Source organism: Hydra vulgaris, chromosome 13 (assembly GCF_038396675.1).
Source record: "Hydra vulgaris chromosome 13, alternate assembly HydraT2T_AEP".
In the NCBI taxonomy this organism is placed as follows: Eukaryota; Metazoa; Cnidaria; class Hydrozoa; order Anthoathecata; family Hydridae; genus Hydra; species Hydra vulgaris.
In genome coordinates this window covers 53,443,780-53,465,000 of record NC_088932.1, presented here as the reverse complement: position 1 = coordinate 53,465,000, position 21,221 = coordinate 53,443,780, and the positions used below count along the sequence as shown (strand labels likewise).

The 21,221-nt window shown below is 26.8% G+C and overlaps 1 protein-coding gene across 1 annotated transcript in view; it reads right to left on the bottom strand.

The window, feature by feature from the left end:
• Positions 1-1,100, bottom strand: part of LOC101237999 (uncharacterized) — a 1,279-nt gene extending 179 nt beyond the window's left edge. Inside the window, 1 exon segment of the mRNA NM_001309783.1 lies at positions 594-1,100. Within this exon segment, the coding sequence (NP_001296712.1) occupies positions 594-1,100 (507 nt within the window).
• Between the last annotated feature and the right edge of the window lie 20,121 nt (positions 1,101-21,221).

Below are 21,221 nucleotides of genomic sequence, written 5' to 3'. Positions count from 1 at the left end.
GCTTTAGAGTGGATTATGCAATCATGATTCCTCTTGAACATTTTGGCTTCCTAAATACCGTTGACTACATTTAACCCCTTATAATACTTTATTTCATTAACTAAAAACGTAGGACTTACAACAAAATGTAAATAGACTGATAGTTATAAGTTGGGATAGTGTTTGATTTATTTTATCATTAAATCTATTATCTTTTCATAACAAAATTTCTTTGAATATTCAAATTTATAAACAGATACATAAATAATTAGCATTTTATATAGATAAAACTAAAAAAATTTATGGATGTAATAAAATTTTTGTTTATTTATCCCAGCAATAAATACTAGATTAAATGGACATGAAATGAAACTACTGACATAAATCTTTATGGGGATATACAGATATAAAGAGCAAGTGATGGCTCATTTTGGTTTCGAAATCATTTAAGCATGAATAATAGTGATCTTCTAAGATAAAAAACAATTTTATTACATAATTTATGTAAAAACAGATGTTTACATTCCTTAAATAATGCTGGTAAAATTTGTAAATGAATTTTAGGAATAAAAAGTGGAAAACCTTTTCTTACAAGGCAAATAAAATATCCTTACCCATGCACCATTAGCTTCAAACCATTTTCTATTTTCATAGATAATTTCAGCAGTAGTTTCTACAATTAAACATACTTTGTCTGACATAGATTCATTTTTATAACAATGTTCACTGACTATCATACAAACGGCTAAAATCGAAGTTATTCTTCCGAAATTAATTGAGTCCTTCAAGACATTTCTCAAAACGATTTTTATAACTTCTTTAATGGTATCTCTTGATATATTTAGTTCATTTGGCAAATTATTAAAAAAAGTCTCATGTTTACTTACCAGCTCCAGACATAATTCAAATACTTTTTCTCCTATTTTGTTATACTTTTGCTGGATACCTAAACGTTTTTTAACAACATATGTTGCTACTAATAGACTGTCTATATATGTTTTCGATAATTTTATTTCATTGTTCAATGTATTTTCAATATTTTTTTTATCACATGGCTCAACATTTCTGTTACATGGTGTTTCCAGATTACATAATACGTTAGAAAAAGAATTCGTTGTCATCATTTCTTTTAGTTTCTCTTGCTACTTAAACCTCAGTCGAGTGAAACGTTAAACGGCAATTGATACCCGTTTATATTCTTATAATACAACACTTGATTGGTTGTTTTAACGATGAGGTCGTGAAAAATCAATAACTATATTCAGGGGGTAGGTTTTTAAATATGACTTACAAAGTTCATAAATGCGACAGTTATATGAGGAATTTGTGGGTTAGAAACATACACTACCACACAATAATAAAAAGATTTTTTGTATAATAAAGTGTTCTAAAAAGTTTATACAATTTTTTACAGATTTCTATTATTATTATTGTACGATTATAAATGTTGAAGTTTTTAAGTCGAAAAATTTAGCTTTAATATCAGTGTGCTTTTTATTCAAAACTATTATTAGAACTATTTTTAAATTTCTAGAATAATATATTTTTTATGGTAAGTTATGGAAAATAATTAAATACACGTTTTCATGATTTTATCGTATGAAATTATCAACAATAATCAAATTAATTTTGTCTAATGGATTTTGGAGAAATCTTTATTCAACTTTTTTTATACATGACTTTATGCCCCCATTTGTCATTTTGAAATAAGTTAAGACAATTTTAGTATATTTATAGTAAAGCATGTTTTCAAGTTGTTGTTGTTTTCTTTAATAATAGAAAAAGATTTGTTTCTGTAGTACTTATCTTTTTAATACTTAAGATAGCCAACACGTTGAAACGCACATTAAAAATTACTTTAGCAGTCGCTATAGTTACTTAATAGTTTTAGAGATAATATAAATGTTTTTCAGTCATTTATTCCTGACAACAGCAAAATATTTGTTTGACTTGACATTTGATATATTTTTTTAATCATGTGTTGATTTTTTATTTATTTAATTTAGTTAAAGCTTACTATTTAATAAAAGATTTTTATAGCACATGACGATATTTGACGCCATACAGTTTTAGCAAGAAGTCTTTAATATTTTTTTTGTCAACAGTTTTTCTCATTAACGCTCAACCTTTATTACGTTTTTTAATAATAACTTGCTATAAAAATACTTGATGTTTTACTTGACGTTTAGCATTGATTTTTATCAAACCCGATTGCTATTTTATTACGTAATTTAAAACGTAATTTGATAAACTTGCGTCAAACATAGACTAAGTATAATATAAATTTATATTGTCTCACAGAGCCTAAGTTATGTAGGTATGAAAAAATTCAAACATCTCTTGTTCAAAATTTCTAATAAGTAAAACCAATTAATAACAGTAATCACAGAACGTTTTTAAAATGAGTAAAATGCGGAAAGGTAGTTTACTACAGATTGTTACCAGATTTCGTTTCTTTGATAATTTTACCCCCTTTTAACATTGACGCTCAATACATAAGCAAAACGACACGCTCAATATTGATGTCCTATTCAGTGGCAATTAGTTCCATTCATTACTTTGATAAAGTGCCGAAAATCGGAAATCCTTATATGTGCTTCATACTAATTTTGCCACTTAAAGTCAATTAAGAAGTAACATTTAAAATATAGCTAAATAAAAGTAATTTAACAGCCATAGTAACAATTACTATATTAACAATTACTGTAGTAATCATTATATCAAAAAATTTAAAATAATAAATAAATAAAAATTTAGTAGAATATAAGAAAATAGTCTCCGTTTTACCTGAGTAAAGAAATAGGGGAAAGGCGCCTATGATGGCATACTTAACTTTGAAGCTTCATTATACAGTATCCTGAAGACCAAAAATCAAAAATTTTCTATAGGTACATTCCTAGTCACAAGTAGAACAATAATAACCCTCAGAATTTTTATCAGTTTAACTTTTTTGAAAGTTATTTCTATTTTTAAAAAAGTACAAGTATGCCATCATAGGCAACCAACTGCTTCTATGATAGCATACTTTTAATAAATTACTCATACAGTGCTTATTTTTTGTTTTTTTATCAATAACAAAACCGTATATTCTTTTAAAATTTATAAACAAAGTTCACATATAAAATTTCACATTATCACAGATAAACTTTTTTTTATCTAAGCCTGCACATAAACAATAGCACCAAGAATTGCATTTTTGACAGCAAATCTAAGGTTCTTTAGAGTAAGATTGTGAATAAAGTTCTTTGCAAAACAAACAAGCTGTATCAGATACAAAATCATTTTTATTAGTACTTGTATTACTTGCATCACTGCAGCTTTTTTTTTCAAGTAACATTTTTATTTTACTTTTTCTAACAGTTTTTTCCTTTCTAACTATACTCGTTTTTTTTTCTTTTTACTTGTCATCATTTTCTATTGCTTTATCTTTTAATTCTTGGATCTTTGGAGTAGAATTCAGATGCCCAGTTTTCCCACATTTCCTTGTGCGTTTAAATTCATTTTTAGGAGTTGCTAAAGGCAAAGGAGACAAATTTTATATACTAAATTTTAGTCCTTGTGTCGACACAGAAGTTTCAGCGCAGCCAGACATATTTGATGCAGGAGAGTTTATATCTAAATGTGTTGATCTCTTAGGTTCTTGTGTTTTATCTGATGTGAAAGAGCTTACTTCTGAGTGTGTTGAATTCTTAAGTTCTTGTGTTTTTTCTAATGTGGGTGAGCTTATTTCAAAATGAGTTGATTTCTCGAGTTCTTGTGTTTTTTCTAATGTGGGAGAGCTTATTTCAAAATGAATCGATTTTTCAAGTTTTTGTGTTAAATCTAACGTGGAAGAGCTTATTTCAAAATATGTTGCTTTCAGAAGTTCTTGTGTTTTCTCATTGCTCTTAACTTGTTCAACTTTTTCTGTTGTTAATGAAGGTGCAAACATCCAGTTTAAAAAAATATTGGCATTGAAAGGAAATATTCCAGTTTTGGCAAAAGCATGCACAGCATTTGCTAAAGTTGCACTTTTTAAGTATGCATTGCTTAAAAGTCCATGAACCTGGAAATGTGTCACAACTCTACCAAGATGTTGCCTTAGCCATGTCTGAATCTCTTGATCATAATATGTTTGTAATGGACTAAAAAAATTCAACATCAAGTGGTTGGACACGGTGCGTACAGTGTGCGGGAAAACAAAATATTACAACACCATCTTCTTTTGCATATTCCAAAACTGCCAAGCTTTTATGAGTAACGTGTCCATCTAATAGAAGAAGCTTTTGTTAGTTTTCGACGCACTAGAGTGTTGCACAAAATGTTCCAGCCATTTTAAGAAAATCTCACTAGTCGTCCACCCTTTTTCCTGGCAAAATGCTTTACTGCCTAATGGAGCATTATCCATCAACTCATTTTTTAATCTTTTTCTAAGAAATATGAATACTGGTGGCATAAATGTTCCTATTGCATTTATACAACATGCTATAGTCAATTGCCGACCACGCTCAGCACTACTGAGTGTTCCTATTTGTTTTTTCCCTTTAGTAGCTAATATCTTCTGTGGTTTTTTTTGCCCTGATTTGTCAACGTTATAAATATTTTCAGGAAAAAATTTGTGCTGTTCCATAATTTTTGTTAATGCTGTGAAATAACAGTTTATATTATTTTTATTAAATACCTGTACTCTAGGGAATGACATATTTTTCGGTGTTCTGAGTGAGATTTTTGTGTTACATTGTAAATATCCAGTCAACCATTTTTTACCTGCCATTTTAAGACATTTATTAAAATTATGCTTTATATTATTTTTTTCAGCTATTTCAAACACCAGACACCGTAGATCTTTTGTTGTAAGACCAAAAAACCTTGTCTCCATATCAATTATATGTATACTTAATTCTTTTTTGATGTTAAAATTGTTCTATGACCTCCCAAGCCTATTTTTTTAGAACCTTGGTCTTCTTTATATTTTTGACGCAATATTGTGGCTGGGACATTGAAAGTTTTGGTAGCTAATGACCATCTCATTTCTATTTCCTTAATACTTCTTAAAGCATTTTCCATTGCTATTTCTTCCCATTGGTGTCTTTTTGTTTTATAAACAGCCATTATACTTAAATGAAAAGAATTTACTACAAAAAACTATAAACAATTTGATATTTATACATACATATATATATATATATATATATATATATATATATATATATATATATATATATATATATATATATATACATATATGTAAATTATGTTAGTGTATTTTACCAATAGAGTGCTCAATGTTTTTAAAGAACAGAGCAATAATAAATATATTATTGCTCTGTTCTTTAAAATATATATATATATATATATATATATATATATATATATATATATATATATATATATATATATATATATATATATATATATATATATATATATAGTTTTTAATATTTTCAAACAAAGCATTTATAGCATTCTTTAGTTTATGTTTCAACTAAAAAAAAGTTTGGCCCCCAAAATATTCCATAATTACTTCAAACTTATTGATCACAAATATGAAACAAAACATTCTATCCAGAACTACTAAATTCCGAAAACTCCGTTGAGACAATCCAAATTCTCAATACTTAGAAGAGAACCACAATTGTGTAACACATTTCTCACAAATGATGTTAAAAAGATAAACTCGATTCAACGTTTAAAATACGTTGTTAAAACGATAAACTCAACTCAATGCTTTAAATACGTTGTTAAATAACAATTACTCAATTACTTCAACATTACTAAAACTCTTATTTTTGAATTTTCACACATCTTGAAATTTTTTCATGCATACAATAACTGCAAACCCAGCGGGCACACGACGTTGGAATAACGTTGAAATAACGTTTATTGACGTTGATCGACGTTGTTCAACGTTATTTCAACGTTATTCCAACGTCGTGTGCCCGCTAGGAATGGTTATTTTTATAAAAATCTGGTCAGCTAACTATTTTGGGTTATTTACATTTACTTTGGTTATTACACTTACTTGGCTATTTTATTTATGCTGGTAGTGAAATATATATTAGAGTGGTACTTAAACAAAATTTGAAAATGCCTGCTCTCAACGCCGAAATAATAAAGTAACCCTGGATTTAAAATTTTTTCGAATAAAAAATATTTTCAGGGGGATATTTAAGACCCTTTAATGTCAAGAAGGTGCCTAATATTATCAAAAATATTTTTCTTCAAAATTATATTAAAAAAAGGTCTAAAAAGAAGCAAAGTTATATAAAAAATAGTTACTTTACAATACAGATTTTTATTGTATACTCTGTTGCATTAAAACTATTTTAACATAAAATAAAATTATTAATTTTTTCACACTTTTTAAATATAATTTAAAATTTCTTTTGGAGATGTTTTCATAAAATATCATTATTATTTTACAAATTTTTAAATAATTTTTTTTCCATAATATTAGAGACCATTCTGATGTTTAAGGGTCTCGAGCAATCCCTAAAAATACATTTTTTCACAAAAATTTTAAATACAGTATTATTTTAATACACATTTAGAGGTTGAGAGCATACATTTTTGAAAAAAATTGTTTTAAAATATTTGTTATATATAACAAATATTTTATAATTTGTGGTTATTTTATACTTTATAGATTATTTTATTCATATTAATTGTAAAATATAACTGAAATTTACGGGACAAGATGATAAGAAGAAGATGATAAGAAGAAGATGATAAGAAGAAGATGATAAGAAGAAGATGATAAGAAGAAGATGATAAGAAGAAGATGATAAGAAGAAGATGATAAGAAGAAGATGATAAGAAGAAGATGATAAGAAGAAGATGATAAGAAGAAGATGATAAGAAGAAGATGATAAGAAGAAGATGATAAGAAGAAGATGATAAGAAGAAGATGATAAATCTTCTTCTGCTTGCTCTAGTCATACCTTTTAAGTGAACAATATTGTAAAAAAATTTATATTAAACAAAACGAAGAAGAAAAAAAAAAGAAGTACAAAGAAGAAATAAAAAATATATATATAAATAAAAACTCTTTACTTAAATAATATACAGGGGACTAATCTTTATTTACTAAGTGTCTCTTTCTTTACCAATGTCACTTATCTGGCCAGAACCAGTATTGATCTTCGGACTTCTTGGTTCTGAGCCAGAACTTTAGCTCTGAGCCAGAACTCTAACCACGTCAAGACGACTATACACCTAAACGAAATATATCTATAAATTTAAATCTAACTAGGTTTAGATTTATAGGTATACATTTTTAGATTAAGTCTTTTTATGGTGCGTTTTGCAGTGTATTAAAGTAAAGTTTATACGGTATATTATTTTATATGGTTTAAGAATAAGTATTAAATGATAAGACAAGTAGGAGCCAGCATTTTTAAGCCAGGTGATCAAATAACGGCTAATTGCAATCAGCTGTTATTTAATCAACTGTCCATGTCTATAATTTGTGAGTCAGGCCATGTGTAAATAAGTTGCTAAAGCTGGGTATTTATTTAGCAACGGAAAATGGGTCCTCATTCAAATTACGTGTTTACAATCCTAAAACCATTCAAAAGAATAACATTATTGGCTTATCAAAAACTGATTTATAAATTTTTTCCAAGCCATGCATGATGTACTAGAATCAGGTTATGACTGTAATGTTCTGGTAAATAACCATCCGTTAATGTAGTGTGTCAGTCTTATAAAAACTGGACGACCACGCTAATGAATTGTTTAATTTTAAATCAATAAAAATTGTTTAACTCTAAGTCAATAAAAAAATTTTCTAACTGCGACAAAATAAATTTGGCATTTCTATGTGCTTCTCAATTTTATTGTAGCCATAAACTGATATAGAATTGAATTAATAATCTAATATTAATAGTTTAATAATGATATTACTACTAATAAATATAAAAATTAAAACATAACACAAAACTGTTAACAAAACTGTTAACACCTTTTTCTATAAATACTGCATACTATGTATATTCACAGACAACAGTAACATAACTATTAGTCTTGGATAACATTGACAGGAATGTAAAATTTTTAAAAAATAACTACTTAAAAATTATCTTTGCATTTTGAATATCATAAAGATACATGAAAAGAAATGTTATAGTATGGTTTAACTAACCGTTTGACTGGATTTTTTCTGAATAACTAAAAATCTGAATAGTTATGTCTACCATATTGTGCTCTATAATTAGCTTTGTTACTATTATTCCAATTGTTAGTATGAAAAATTACTTTTACATTCTTTAGTAGTGTTACAATTGTTTAGAAATAATAAAATAAAAAACAATATGTGTGTAAATAAAAAAAACTTTATTGTCAAATTTTCAATATCAAATTTTTAAATTTAAAATAATAACAAAAAGATACTCAATATCTAGTAAAATTTTTTAATTTTTCTTTCAAATATGAAAATTTTAATCAATATAGAGTTTCAATGGATTTCTACGATAATAGTATTTACTTTTCAAAGAGAATATAGAAATAGTTATATAGATATTAAATAGAGAAAAAAATTAAAAGATTTTAAAACAATTATTATGTGAAACAGTAAGACAGAATTCAAGTTGCATTTTAAGTAAGGGGCTGTCCATTGTTTACGTCAACAATTTTTTGGTAATTTTTTACTTCCTCCCCCCCCCCTCCCTTTCCCTTAATAACAACTTGTCAAACTTCAAGAGACCCATTCTAAAAAATTAAGTCAACATTAAATTACTGCCCCCTCTAAACAGAAAATTAAAATAAAGCAAAAACAAAAAATAGACTAGTTTATAACGGTTTTTAACCATGCTCACTGGGTTTAGTTTAAAATTATTCAAAATTCATAAAACGTTTGCAAATAAAAGTCCTGTGACGGTTACGTGCGAAATTATTTACTTGGTTATAGAAATTGGTTGATAAATTTGCATTTTTTAAAATTTTTGAGTTGTCTAAACTGCATCTTTCTCACCTATATAATAATAATAAAAATAAAAAAAATTTGTTCAATAAAAATTTTATCGTCCAATATTGAACTTATTTTTTTCAAAAACAACCAGACTTGTAATAATACCTAAAGAAGGAAACCATCGAAGATTTTGAGCAAATGACTTAGATTTAATTTAAGTTTTTTGTGTGTTTTTTTATTTTATTATTAATATTTTTATATTTAATATATTTTATATATATTTATATATATATATATTATATTTTTATATATATAAGCTTTTTTTCAAAAATTAGGAATATGCGAGTTTGCTTGCCTATTAGACGAGGATAGTCCATTAAAATCTTTTGAAGTTTGATTTTTTTGTTTTGTGGCATAATTGAAAATGTAGTATGAGATTTTTACTCCCGCGTTTTTTTACTCTCCAGTAAAAATCGCTTATTAAATTTTTACTTCCCAGTGAAAATCTCATATTAAATTTTAACCCCTAATATGAAATTTGTACTCCCATAAAAATTTTTGCGGCAAAACGTATTTTTGCATCAAACCACATTGTATTTTGTGAGTACTTTGAAAAATTTTAATTACTGAGGTTTCTTGAAAAGCAATAAAGAAGCGAATCTTTTTTAATGCAGTGGCATATATATACATATTATTAATTTATAAGATGTATATTGAATTTGCAGACGTTTATGATTTTTTTTTAATATATAATATATCCAAAAACAGCTGTTAGTAAAGGTGATAAATCAAACCTTCAAAGAAAAACAAAGCCAATATTTTAATTGAAGATGAGTTGTATCATCCGGGTAAATCTGGCGTTAAGGTAAGCAGTTTATATAATTATATTTATAGTTTTTTGCGTGATTTGGGATAAACATACAAAAGCAAAGTCAGTCTTTTTTAAAGCTTTTATCTTTAATCTGTATAAAAAAGTATAATTAATATCGATTGTGGTACTTTCATTAACAAGCGATTTATTAAGCCTATAAAATAGATTTGTTGATATGATATTGAACTGTTAGCTTTCATGCTAAATGCATGTTATTTAGCAAAACTACACAATAGGCAAACAGGTTATTATGCTTTTATGTAAGTATTTATGTATCATGTTTTACATGATAATGAAGCCACTTTAGCAGCTGTAGCGCAATATACTTATAATCTAGGGGTTGTTGTACTCATAATCCAGGGTTCTGAGTTCGAATCCCTCTCGTATCACATAACCTTTAGCGTTTAGGTTGGAAATGTAGAACCTACTCATTATATATTAAAGCCCATATGGCGGTGCTTTATGATAAAAGCATTAGAAACAAAATAAACATTCAAGAACTTTAAGTCAAATCATTATTACAAAACATATCAATTCCAAAAGGTAGCATAAAACAGGTTGGGATTGATTTGACTTGTTGGGATTGATATTACCAGTCGATTATTTTAGAAATTAGGTAGAAACTGAACCTCTTTTTGATAAAAAAGAAAAATCTGTCTTCTTTTATAAACAAACATGTAGGCATGGATATTTTTGAAAATACAGGTTAACGATCAAGGCCGTAAATTTGTGAATGAGTTGTCAAATGAACTTCACAGAAAAATTGAGAATTTTCAACGGATGACGAGTGCATACCATCCACAAGCAAATAGTTTAGTTGAACGTCAAAATTGATCAATAAAACGAACATTGGTAAAGGTGCTATGATGAGAAGGTGCTAAAGAAGATGATGCTATTGAATAGCCATTTATCATTTATGGTGTTTTGTTTTTATTCTGAATTAGAAAACACAAATCAACAGGATTCTGACCCTTTGCATTACTTTATCAAAGAGAAACTGTTCTGCCAAACAATTTTGATCAGAACTTAATGAAATTAATAAAATAATGATAATGCTAGCATGGTTGATGATGATTTAAGTAAAAAAAAGCCATTCTCAACAAAACTTTTAATAAAACGAATGAAATGAAGAAGTGTATTTTCGATAACACGAAAACATCCAAAAGTCACAAATAAGGCCCAAAACGTGACTATGACAAACAAGATAAATCCAAAGAGTAGTATTTCTATTGGAACAAATATGTTATTGTAAAATCATAAACGTGATGACAGAAAAGATAGCAAAATTATAAACATGATGACATAAAAGGTAGAAAATTTGTGAAGGCATGGATAGGACCATATACGGTAACTAATATTTCAAGTTTTGTAGTTTAAACTATATTTCAAACTGTATTTAACTGTAGTTTAAATACAATATCATCATTTAGTAATTAACAAATTACTAAATGATGATAATGTTAAAACTTAACAATTATTAAAGAAGTTGAATCAAACAACACAGATGATAATACTCAACATGAAAGCAGTTAAAGTGTTTCAAATAAAAGAATAGCACATTATGCAACTTTTAGCTTGAGAAAATCAAATGCAGAAAGGTTTGAAATTGTTAGGAAACACAATGTCAACGTAAGAAACATCAACCTAACTCTTTTTCCTTAGGAAGTTCGTCGAATTAAAGGAAATGAAAATTTCTTTTTAAGAGCAGTTTCTCTTATCATAACTGAAAGGAAAGATGAGCATAAGCTAATTAAAGGCAAGGTTGTTAACCGTAGGTGTAATAAAATACAGGATGAAATGACTGGATATTTGAACATCCAGTTTAAACAGCATATTTGTGAAACTAAAATGCTTGAAGATGCAACATGGGCAACTGATGCGGAGATAATTGGGTGCGCTTCATTTATGGAGTTAGATATCCAAGTTTACAGCTAATATGGAGCTAAAACAAAATGAATGATCTACCCATGCAAATTACGGCTTACAAAGTTCAGTGGTTATTCTATATTTCTAGACAATTCAACTGGAACCCACTTTGATGTTGAGATTAACAATTATAAATCTAGTGCACTTACTTATGTATTTATTTCACGAGTTTTAAATTTCATTTTTGATTTCAATTGTTGTTTATTGTTTGCTCCTTGTTTACTTTATGCTTGGATATCTGCCCCCAATAATGAAGCTTATTGAATCAAATTTTTTTCTGTGGTCTGAAGAAACAGCTTATACAATTTTTTTAATATATTTATATATATAACAGTTCTACAAAGTTTCAAACAAAGAGTTATGTTAAAGCGGCATACAGGGACAGTTTGTTTATTAATATTCCTAGCATTTTTTAATTGATTTAAACACTACATAATTTTTTAAATAATGTTAATATTATTTAAAATGTTTAACGAAATTGCTTCTTTATTGCTTTTTCAAAAACGACAATTTTTAGAACGCTAGAAAATATTTTCAAAACACATTAAGGTCCACAAAACATATTTTGACACAAAATATTTTATGGGAATTAAAATCTCGTAATGGGAATAAAAATTCAATGTGTTACACACCACGAATATTAAATTGATTGCCAATTTAAAATAGACTTTTATCATATGTATTATTTTTGCACCATTTAAAAATATTAATTCGATTTCCACGAATTAATCTGTATTTTACGCTTGTCGTATTTAGCGCCAACAAATCTTATTTTTAAGGAATCCTTTAATTCGTTTGGAAACTCTTTTTAATAGTTCTCCTAGTTCTCGGTTGATGAGTTACAAATTAATGACCTGGGCAAAACCCATGTTGGTGCGGATAAGTCTAACTTTTTTTTATGAAGTTTGAGTTATTTTTGAAGTTTGAAGTTTTTTTTTGATATCTAAAGAAAGTAGTTATGGTCTATAAATATTTGCTTTAGATCTGCCTTTTTTATAAAATGTGCAGCCGTGGCGCAGTGATTAGAGTTCTGGCTCAGAACAAAGAGGTCCGAGGTTCGGCGCCGGCTCTAGCCAATAAGCGTCTTTGTAAATAAAGGAGGCGTAAACTTCTTAGTTAATGCTCTTCCGCGGTGCTCTGTGATAAAATCGTATGAACTTGTTATATTATTGTATATTATTGTTGCTACTATTTTTAAGTTTTTTGTAAAAGATACTCCATTGTTAGTCTGACTTGAATGTTGGACAAAGCTTAATAGAATAAATAGCTTAATAGCCTCATTAGTTTTATCATACTTTCCTTTTTTCAATAGATTCAGTTAATAGCAAAGTATAGCAGTTGATGATAACTTTTTTCAAAAGGGGTCTTGATATATTAAAAAATAAATCATATTTTCATCAAATGTTTTATAGATGTCAATTGAAGATGGATTTTGGTTTTGTCTAATCGTGATTTATTTATAACAAGCATTTTTCTTCGAAAAAATGCTTGTTATAAATAAATCACGAATAAATTTTATAAGTTTCGATAAATTTAAACGATATATAAGCATTTGAAATAGATCGTTTTGATTTTGCTAGTTGATAAATAAAAGTGTTTTGATATTGATTAGAAAGTTTTGCGATGGGTAGATTTCTGTGTGTGATTACATTTTCTGTTTCCATTATCACTATTCGGTGATCTGTTTTCATTCGGTGTTTTTTATTCGGTGTTTCGGTATTGCTGTTTTCATTTGGCGTTTTCATTTGGTGATCTGTAGTCTTACTAGCAAGTTTAGGATTTTTTGTTATAATTTCACTACTGATTGATTCAGATGGAAATATGCTCAGGTTAATGAAATACGATTTTAGGGTTTATATTTTAATATTGTTAAACTTCAACGACATGAATATAATAGCGTGGTATATAGTATATAGACATGAATATAGTAGCGTAAATATAAAAGTATAGTAGTGTGTGGTTATAGTAGGTAATTTCCAGTATCAAACTCATGATCATTAATTTCAAATTTTTTGATTTTAGGTAGAGTTTCTGCTATAAAAGTAAGATGGGCATAGCGTTTATTTAATAGGAAATCAATGTTCGTATAAATAACAATTACAGATTTAATTTTAATAACTTTTTCAGTTGTTGTTGTTGTTTTTGATGTTGTTGTTGTTGTTGCGTAATGTTAATGTATGTACATTTGATTGAACATATTAGTAAGTAGCGTAGCCTACCCCATTCTAAATATCCTTATACATTGGAATCTAGTTTTATAAGTTAATTTTTTACGCTATTCCAGGAATGATATTTTTAATGGTATTTCAGTGATCACATTTTTGATATTGGTACTCTTTCAAGTTTACATTTTTAACATATTTCTACCAAAAAATAAAAAAGATAATAGACAACACGTCACGTAAAATCAAAAAAAAAGTATTATACAGTCCAGTCAGATTATCCATCTCAGACATTAATTACATATAAATATCAAATACTATTTAAAATACTTACTTTTTTTGCTCAAGTAATAAAAACACGCGAACTGCAATCAAAATATTTTTTTCTTTAAATATCATAAACTTTTTTGAATTTAAATATCTCTAATCGACAACATAATTAAGTTTTAAGTTGACATTTTTGAAATATAATTAATATTAATATAATAATATAATAAACAATATAACCGGCAACATAATAGTCCCACGTAGCGGTGAGAAAAAAGAGAGAAATGAACCGTAAACTTTTGCATAAAAAATGTCGGTTTTAAATACCAGTATTATAAAAGCAAATTTTTTTTCTCCCGTTAAGCAAATTATGAACATTTTATTTAATTATGTATATTTAATTTAATTATGCACTTGTTAAATACAATGCTAGAACTTGTTGTACTCGTTATCATTTACGTTTAGTTTTATTTAAGCTCGCAAATATATCTTTGATTTGGCAAGCTATCGGCAGTTGTGGCAAAAAATCAGCACCTTTTTTTTCTCAGTCCACACTTTCTGGTCAAATATATGTTAAAGAATGTTTTCAAAAACGCCTTTTGTCTCTCATTAAATCACACGATAACAGACCTGTGTTCTAGCCTGATTTAGCTTTAATTCATTATTGTAAATTAGCTACGGAATGGTATAAAAAGAATAATGTGAAATTTGTGCCTAAAAGAGAAAGTCCTCTAAACTGCCCAGAATTGAGAGTTATTGAAAAGTACTGGGCTATCATTACAAGAAAAATGAAAAAAACAAAAAGCATTGCAGAAACATTAAAGATATTAAAATATCATTTAAAAAAGCATCAAATAGTTTTGATTCTTATTCTGTGCGCAAGCTTATGGGTACCACTACAGCAAAAGTTCGAAATTTTATTAGATTCCCACAGGAATAATAATTTTTTTTTAATGTTTGATCTTCTTATATAATTGTATTAAAATTATTACTTGGTTCGAAATAAAAATTGAGGAGTACTTTTTATAATATATATATATATATATATATATATATATATATATATATATATATATATATATATATATATATATATATTAGAAGTACAGCAAAAAAAAAAATTTAAAAATTAAAAATGGATATGAAAATAATTACTGAGTTACTCGAAAAACAGAAGAATGATATTCTAGAAGAAACAAGAAAGCCTATTAAAAGATCATTAAAAAGTATTCACGTCAATAACAGCAGCAAGTATGAAAATACTTACTGAGCGGTTAGAAAAGAATGAAAAAGTTGGTAGCGAAAACTTAACTAAAATTAATAACATTGCATTTGAATTAGAAACAACAAATAAAAAAGTTATGTATCTTGCAGCTGATTGCAGCGATATTATCAAAGCTATTCAAACTAACGAAGAGATTATTACAGATAAATTTGAAGTTGTAAAGAAAAAAACGAAAGAGTTAAGCATTAAATGAAAAATAATAGCGAAATACTTAAAATAAAAAGTAAACTTAGAGAAATCGAAGATCGCTCACTAAGGAACAATTTAAGAATAGAAAGCATAAAGGAAAACGAAAATGAAAATTGGAGTGTCAGTGAATCCAAGGTGCAGAAGCTCTTTGAAGATATACTTGGAATAAAAGATATAAAAATTGAGAGGACTCACAGGACTGGACTTAGAAGCACACATAAAATTCGACCAATAGTTGTCAAACTACTAAACTATAAAGACAAAGTAGACATTTTAAAACAGGCGAAAAATTTAAAAGGAAAAAATATTTTTATAAACGAAGACTACTGCGCTGAAACCACAATTATAAGAAAACAGCTTCGAGAACAACTGAAAAAAGAACGAGAAGGCGGAAAATATGCAGTAATATTGTACGATAAACTAATCATTCGCGACTGGACTCCCAAAGAAAAGTAAAACGTTAATGTTTTTATTTTATTTTTATTGCTTAAACTCTTATTTTAAAATGGAAACAAACTTTTTATCTAATTTTAATGCTAAAAATAACACATCAAATGATAATGACATAAATAAAATTTAAGCTTTTCTAATAAACAAAAATATACTTTTAGAAAACAACCCTGAATCAAATATTAGCTTTTATAAGGATGAAAACTAACTGCTAACATAGATGATATTGCACTATCTATCTTGCATCTAAATTTAAGGAGTATACAAAAAATTTTTGATAAACTTAAGGAATTTTTATTTAGCGTCAAAATAAATTTTCAAATTAAATGCCGAACAGAAACATGGTGCCGGAATAAAGAAATTGAAAATAACTCTAACTTTCAAATTAATAATTAAAAAGTTATTCATCAATTAAGAGGATATGAAAAAGCAGGAGGAGGAGTGTGCATTTTCATACACAATTCTTAAGATTTTAAACTTCGTAATAAATTGTGCTCACTAACAAAAGATTATGAGTTGTTACCAGCAAAAATATAGTTTTACACGTCATATATAGACCGCCTTCAGGTAAGATAAAAGCATTTAACAAACACTTTAAATGTTTAATTACAAAAAAACGATATTTGTGGCAAACTAATTTATTTTGTGGGCGATCTCAATTAAGACTTGACCAATATTATATTTCAAAATGGTTTCATTCCAACCATTAACAAACCAACACGCATAACAAAAAATATTGCTGCATTAATTGATCAAATCATAATTAACAAATTCAAAAATATAAAAGTTAAGAAACTATTTTAAAAATTAAAAATGCAGAGGAAGCTTATGATTGTTTTCATAACATATTTCAAAGCCACTATAATGAAGCTTTCCCGATTACTAGTAAGTTTATCAAAATCAAATCCCAGCAAAATCCTTGGATAACAGCGGGAATAATAAAGTCATCAAAAAAAATAACTCTTACACGAAAAGTTTATTAAAAAAAGAACTTATAAAAAAGAAACAAAATATAAAAACTTCAAACGGCTCTTCAAAACAGTTATAAAGTATTCAAAAAGGCAATATTATACTAATTAGTTACTTAACTGCAAAAATGATGTACAAAAAATGTGGCGCATAATGAAAGAGGTGATAGGTAAAAAAATCATAAGCACTAATGGATTTCCCAAAAAACTCATTATAAATAATATCGTGAAATTGCCAATGATTCTTTAATCGCTAACTCTTTCAATCATGCGTTTGTTAATACGGGCCCAAGTTTGGCCTCAAAAATAAAAAATAGTAAAACTAGCTTTGAATCATACTTAACCTCTAATAATAACCTTATGGAAAATAATAAGTTATCTGAAAAAGAACTGCTTGATGCTGTAAATTTTTTAAAATCAAATAAAGGTAATGGAGTTGATGATGTATGTAGCAATATAATAATCCGCTTTTGCACATTTTCAGTCTTTCTTTAGAACAAGCAACCTTTCCTGATACACTAAAAGTTGCAAGGGAGATATCCCAGTTTCATAGACCTATTTCAATTCTACCATGCTTCTCAAAAATATTAGAACGTATTATTTATAAAAGACTGTATTATTTCTTAGATATTATTAACATTCTTTATAATAAACAACTTGGATTCAAAAAAATTCACTCTACTGATCAGGCAATTGTTCATCTTGTTCATGATATTCTTTAATCTTTTGATAAAAACAAATATACTTTAGGCGTTTTTATTGATCTCAGCAAGGCTTTTGACACTGTAAAGCATTCTATTTTATTAACCAAATTATAAAACTACGGTATTAAACACTCGAACCTTAAATAGTTTAAAAGCTACCTGTCAAACAGACAGCAATATATTTCTCATAATAACGGAAAAACTAACAACATGAATATATCTTGTGGAGTACCGCAAGGATCTATATTAGGACCGCTCTTACTTCTAGTATATATCAATGATATAAGCAAATCTTGTAATGTATTAGACACTACCTTGTTTGCAGATGATACTAATCTATTTTATGCTCACAGTAATATAAAAAATTTATTTAAAACTGTAAACACAGAACTATTATACCTTGCTGAATGGTTTACAGCAAACAAATTATCTCTAAATTTAACTGAAACAAAATACACTTTTTCATGAACATCATGAACGTGACGAAATTCCATTAAAACTTCCAAATCTTTGTATTAACAATTGCGAAATAAAAAGAGAAGTACCATTAAAATTTCTAGGAGTACTCCTTGATGAAAATGAAACATGGAGAGATCATATAAAATATATTGAAGGTAAAATATCAAGGAGCATTGGCCTACTTTAAAGGGCAAAACCTTTTTTAAATTCAAGTTGTTTGAAGCTTATACTTTTCTTTTATTCATTCCTATTTTAAATACGCTAATATTGCATGGTGTAGTACCAATAAAAATGAATAAAAAAAACTCTTTAATATACAAAAACATGCAATCAGAATTATATCCAATGAAAGCTGTTATACACCCTGCCAAAATTTATTTACTAAGATAAATATACTAAATATCTACCAAATAAATATTTATCATCTTTTAATTCTTATGTTCAAGTTAATAAAAGTATTATTCCAAAAGTTTTTAATCTCTTATTCAAAACAAATCAGAATAAATACTTAACTAGATATTCAAGTAACACCTATATACAACCCAAAAGTTATTTTGAGGCAACTGAGTTATCAATTTCAATTAGAAGACCAAAGGCATGGAATAAAATACTCACACCTGAACTTAAAACTCTTACAATGTTAAATGAGTTCTAAGCTAAACTTAGACAGTTATTACTAAAAATTGATCTACCGCAAAACTATTTCCAAAAATTTAAAATATCCTTACGATTGATCTATCAATTAAATGAAAAGTGTATTAATTTTAGGAACGCTTAAGTTAAATGCACTTGGTAACTTTTCAAATTTATTTATGTTTTTGTTGTTTAATATGTGTTGTTATTCTTTTTATTTTTTGATCCTTCGACTTTGGTTTTGCGATCTGAAGTTTAATATTTAAAAAATAATAATAACTTTGACTTTGGTTTTGTTATTTGAAGTTTAGTATTTAAAAGTAATAATAATAAAAATTAATTCATGATTTTATAATGTTAAAAAATTAAATTTTTCCGTGCTTTTAAAAGAATATGTTTAAGTAAAAAGTTATTTACTTAACTTAATATATATATATATATATATATATATATATATATATATATATATATATATATATATATATATATATATATATATATATATATATATATGTATATATATATATATATATATATATATATATATATATATATATATATATATATATATATATATATATATATATATATATATATTATAAATAAATTTATACCGCGAAATAAAAAAAAATTAAAAAAAGGAACTTAAATAGATTTAAAAAAATAGATTTAATATGCCGTCTTACATATAATCTATGTCGTAAATATAAAAATGGCAAAAATTAAAAAACTGTAACACTATATAATATAAAACGTTTTTATAAAGGCTTTATAAAAAAACATCATAGTTTTAATGTATAATACTTTATTTTTTTGTTTTTGTATTGCCTAAGAAAAACTTTAAATACGAAGATAAAATATTTAGTATAATGAAAACTATATTACTAAAAAGCATGCAAGCAAATACGCATAATCATTTTAAGCTATTTCAAGGCATATGCTGGTATAAAGCTTTTATACCAGCATATACCTTGAAATATCTGGAGAATTTTTATAAATCTTAAGTTTTTATAAAAGAAGAATTGAAGCAATATTAAGTGTAATGATCCTTTCTAAGATTCAAGCTGATAATGACAAACCTCTCTAATTGTTGGCTAAGTCACCTAATGCATATTTATTTTCATCAAATGATTTAAAGATATCATGAACAACAACCCAAATTGCATATTATAAAGAATATCGTTTGTATCAGCTTTAAAACTCCTAAAAGCTTTTTTTAAAGCTGATATGACAGTCATATCAGCTTTAAAACTCCTAAAAGCTTTTTTTAAAGTAATCCAAAAGTTTATTGAAACTTGATCCAAAACGTCCTCAAACGATTTTTAGAAAAATTGCCAAGCATTATAACCTTTAACATTAAGCTAGGGCTTTTAATACATTCTTTAAGTATATTTCTTTATAAAGAAATTGATGTTTAAACATATATCATCTGTTTTTTAAATAATTTGTTCGCATAAAGTAACAAAGAATTTGAAATTCACTTTATTTAAAAAACTGTTCTTTTTCTTGAAGTAATCAGCTTGATTGACTACAAGACAACTAAATTAAGTTTCAATATAGCTACTTAGAAAGACAGTTTTTGAGTTGATGTTAAATTTCAGTTTACAACTTTATGTATAAGTTAGAGTTATATAGTAGTTTTAAGCAAAATATCCATCAAAATGTCTGTTTTTAAATAAAATACAAATATATTTAGGCCATCATTAAAAAGAAGATATATATTGTAAATTGAAATTATAGATGTACATATTAGGAATCCGTGCGGGAATTTTCAGACCATATGATTCATTATGTATAAAGGCTTTCTAAGAGTCTGTTAGTTATTTTTCAATCAAAAAGAGGGCTCAGAAACCATTATCGATTATATATTGTTGTTGGTTATGTTAATACTTTATGCGTAAATATATAAATAATGATATTATAATATAGGTGTGGTAGAAAGTTTAATTTTGTTAATAAGTCTTAAATTAAACTTTTTTAAACCTGACAAATTTTAGTTCAAGATAAAGTCTTAGAAAAATTTTATTAGTATTTAGTTCAAATAACTTTTGAATAATATTTCTGTCAATATTTGTTCTATAGTACAATATAATGGCAATTTTTTTTTATTCCACTAAATTTTTGACGGACGTGTATTTCAGGTACACAAAATCCCCCACCCCACCCCTTAAGTAAGTCCGTAAAAAACGAGTCACGTTTTACGTAAAACATTTATTGAAAACCATACTCTAACCTTGAACCCATTATGAAGTTTATTTTATTAAAAGCCATACCCTAACTAAACTCTAAGCTAAACCCAGAGTCTAACCTTTAGGGCCAGGTTTAGGGTTAGGTTAGGGTATGGCTTTCAACAATATTCGTTTCGTGGAAGACTTTTTTACAGACTTACTAAGGAGGGTGCCTCAAATACACGTCCGCGAAATTTTTTCCCAATTCAAAAA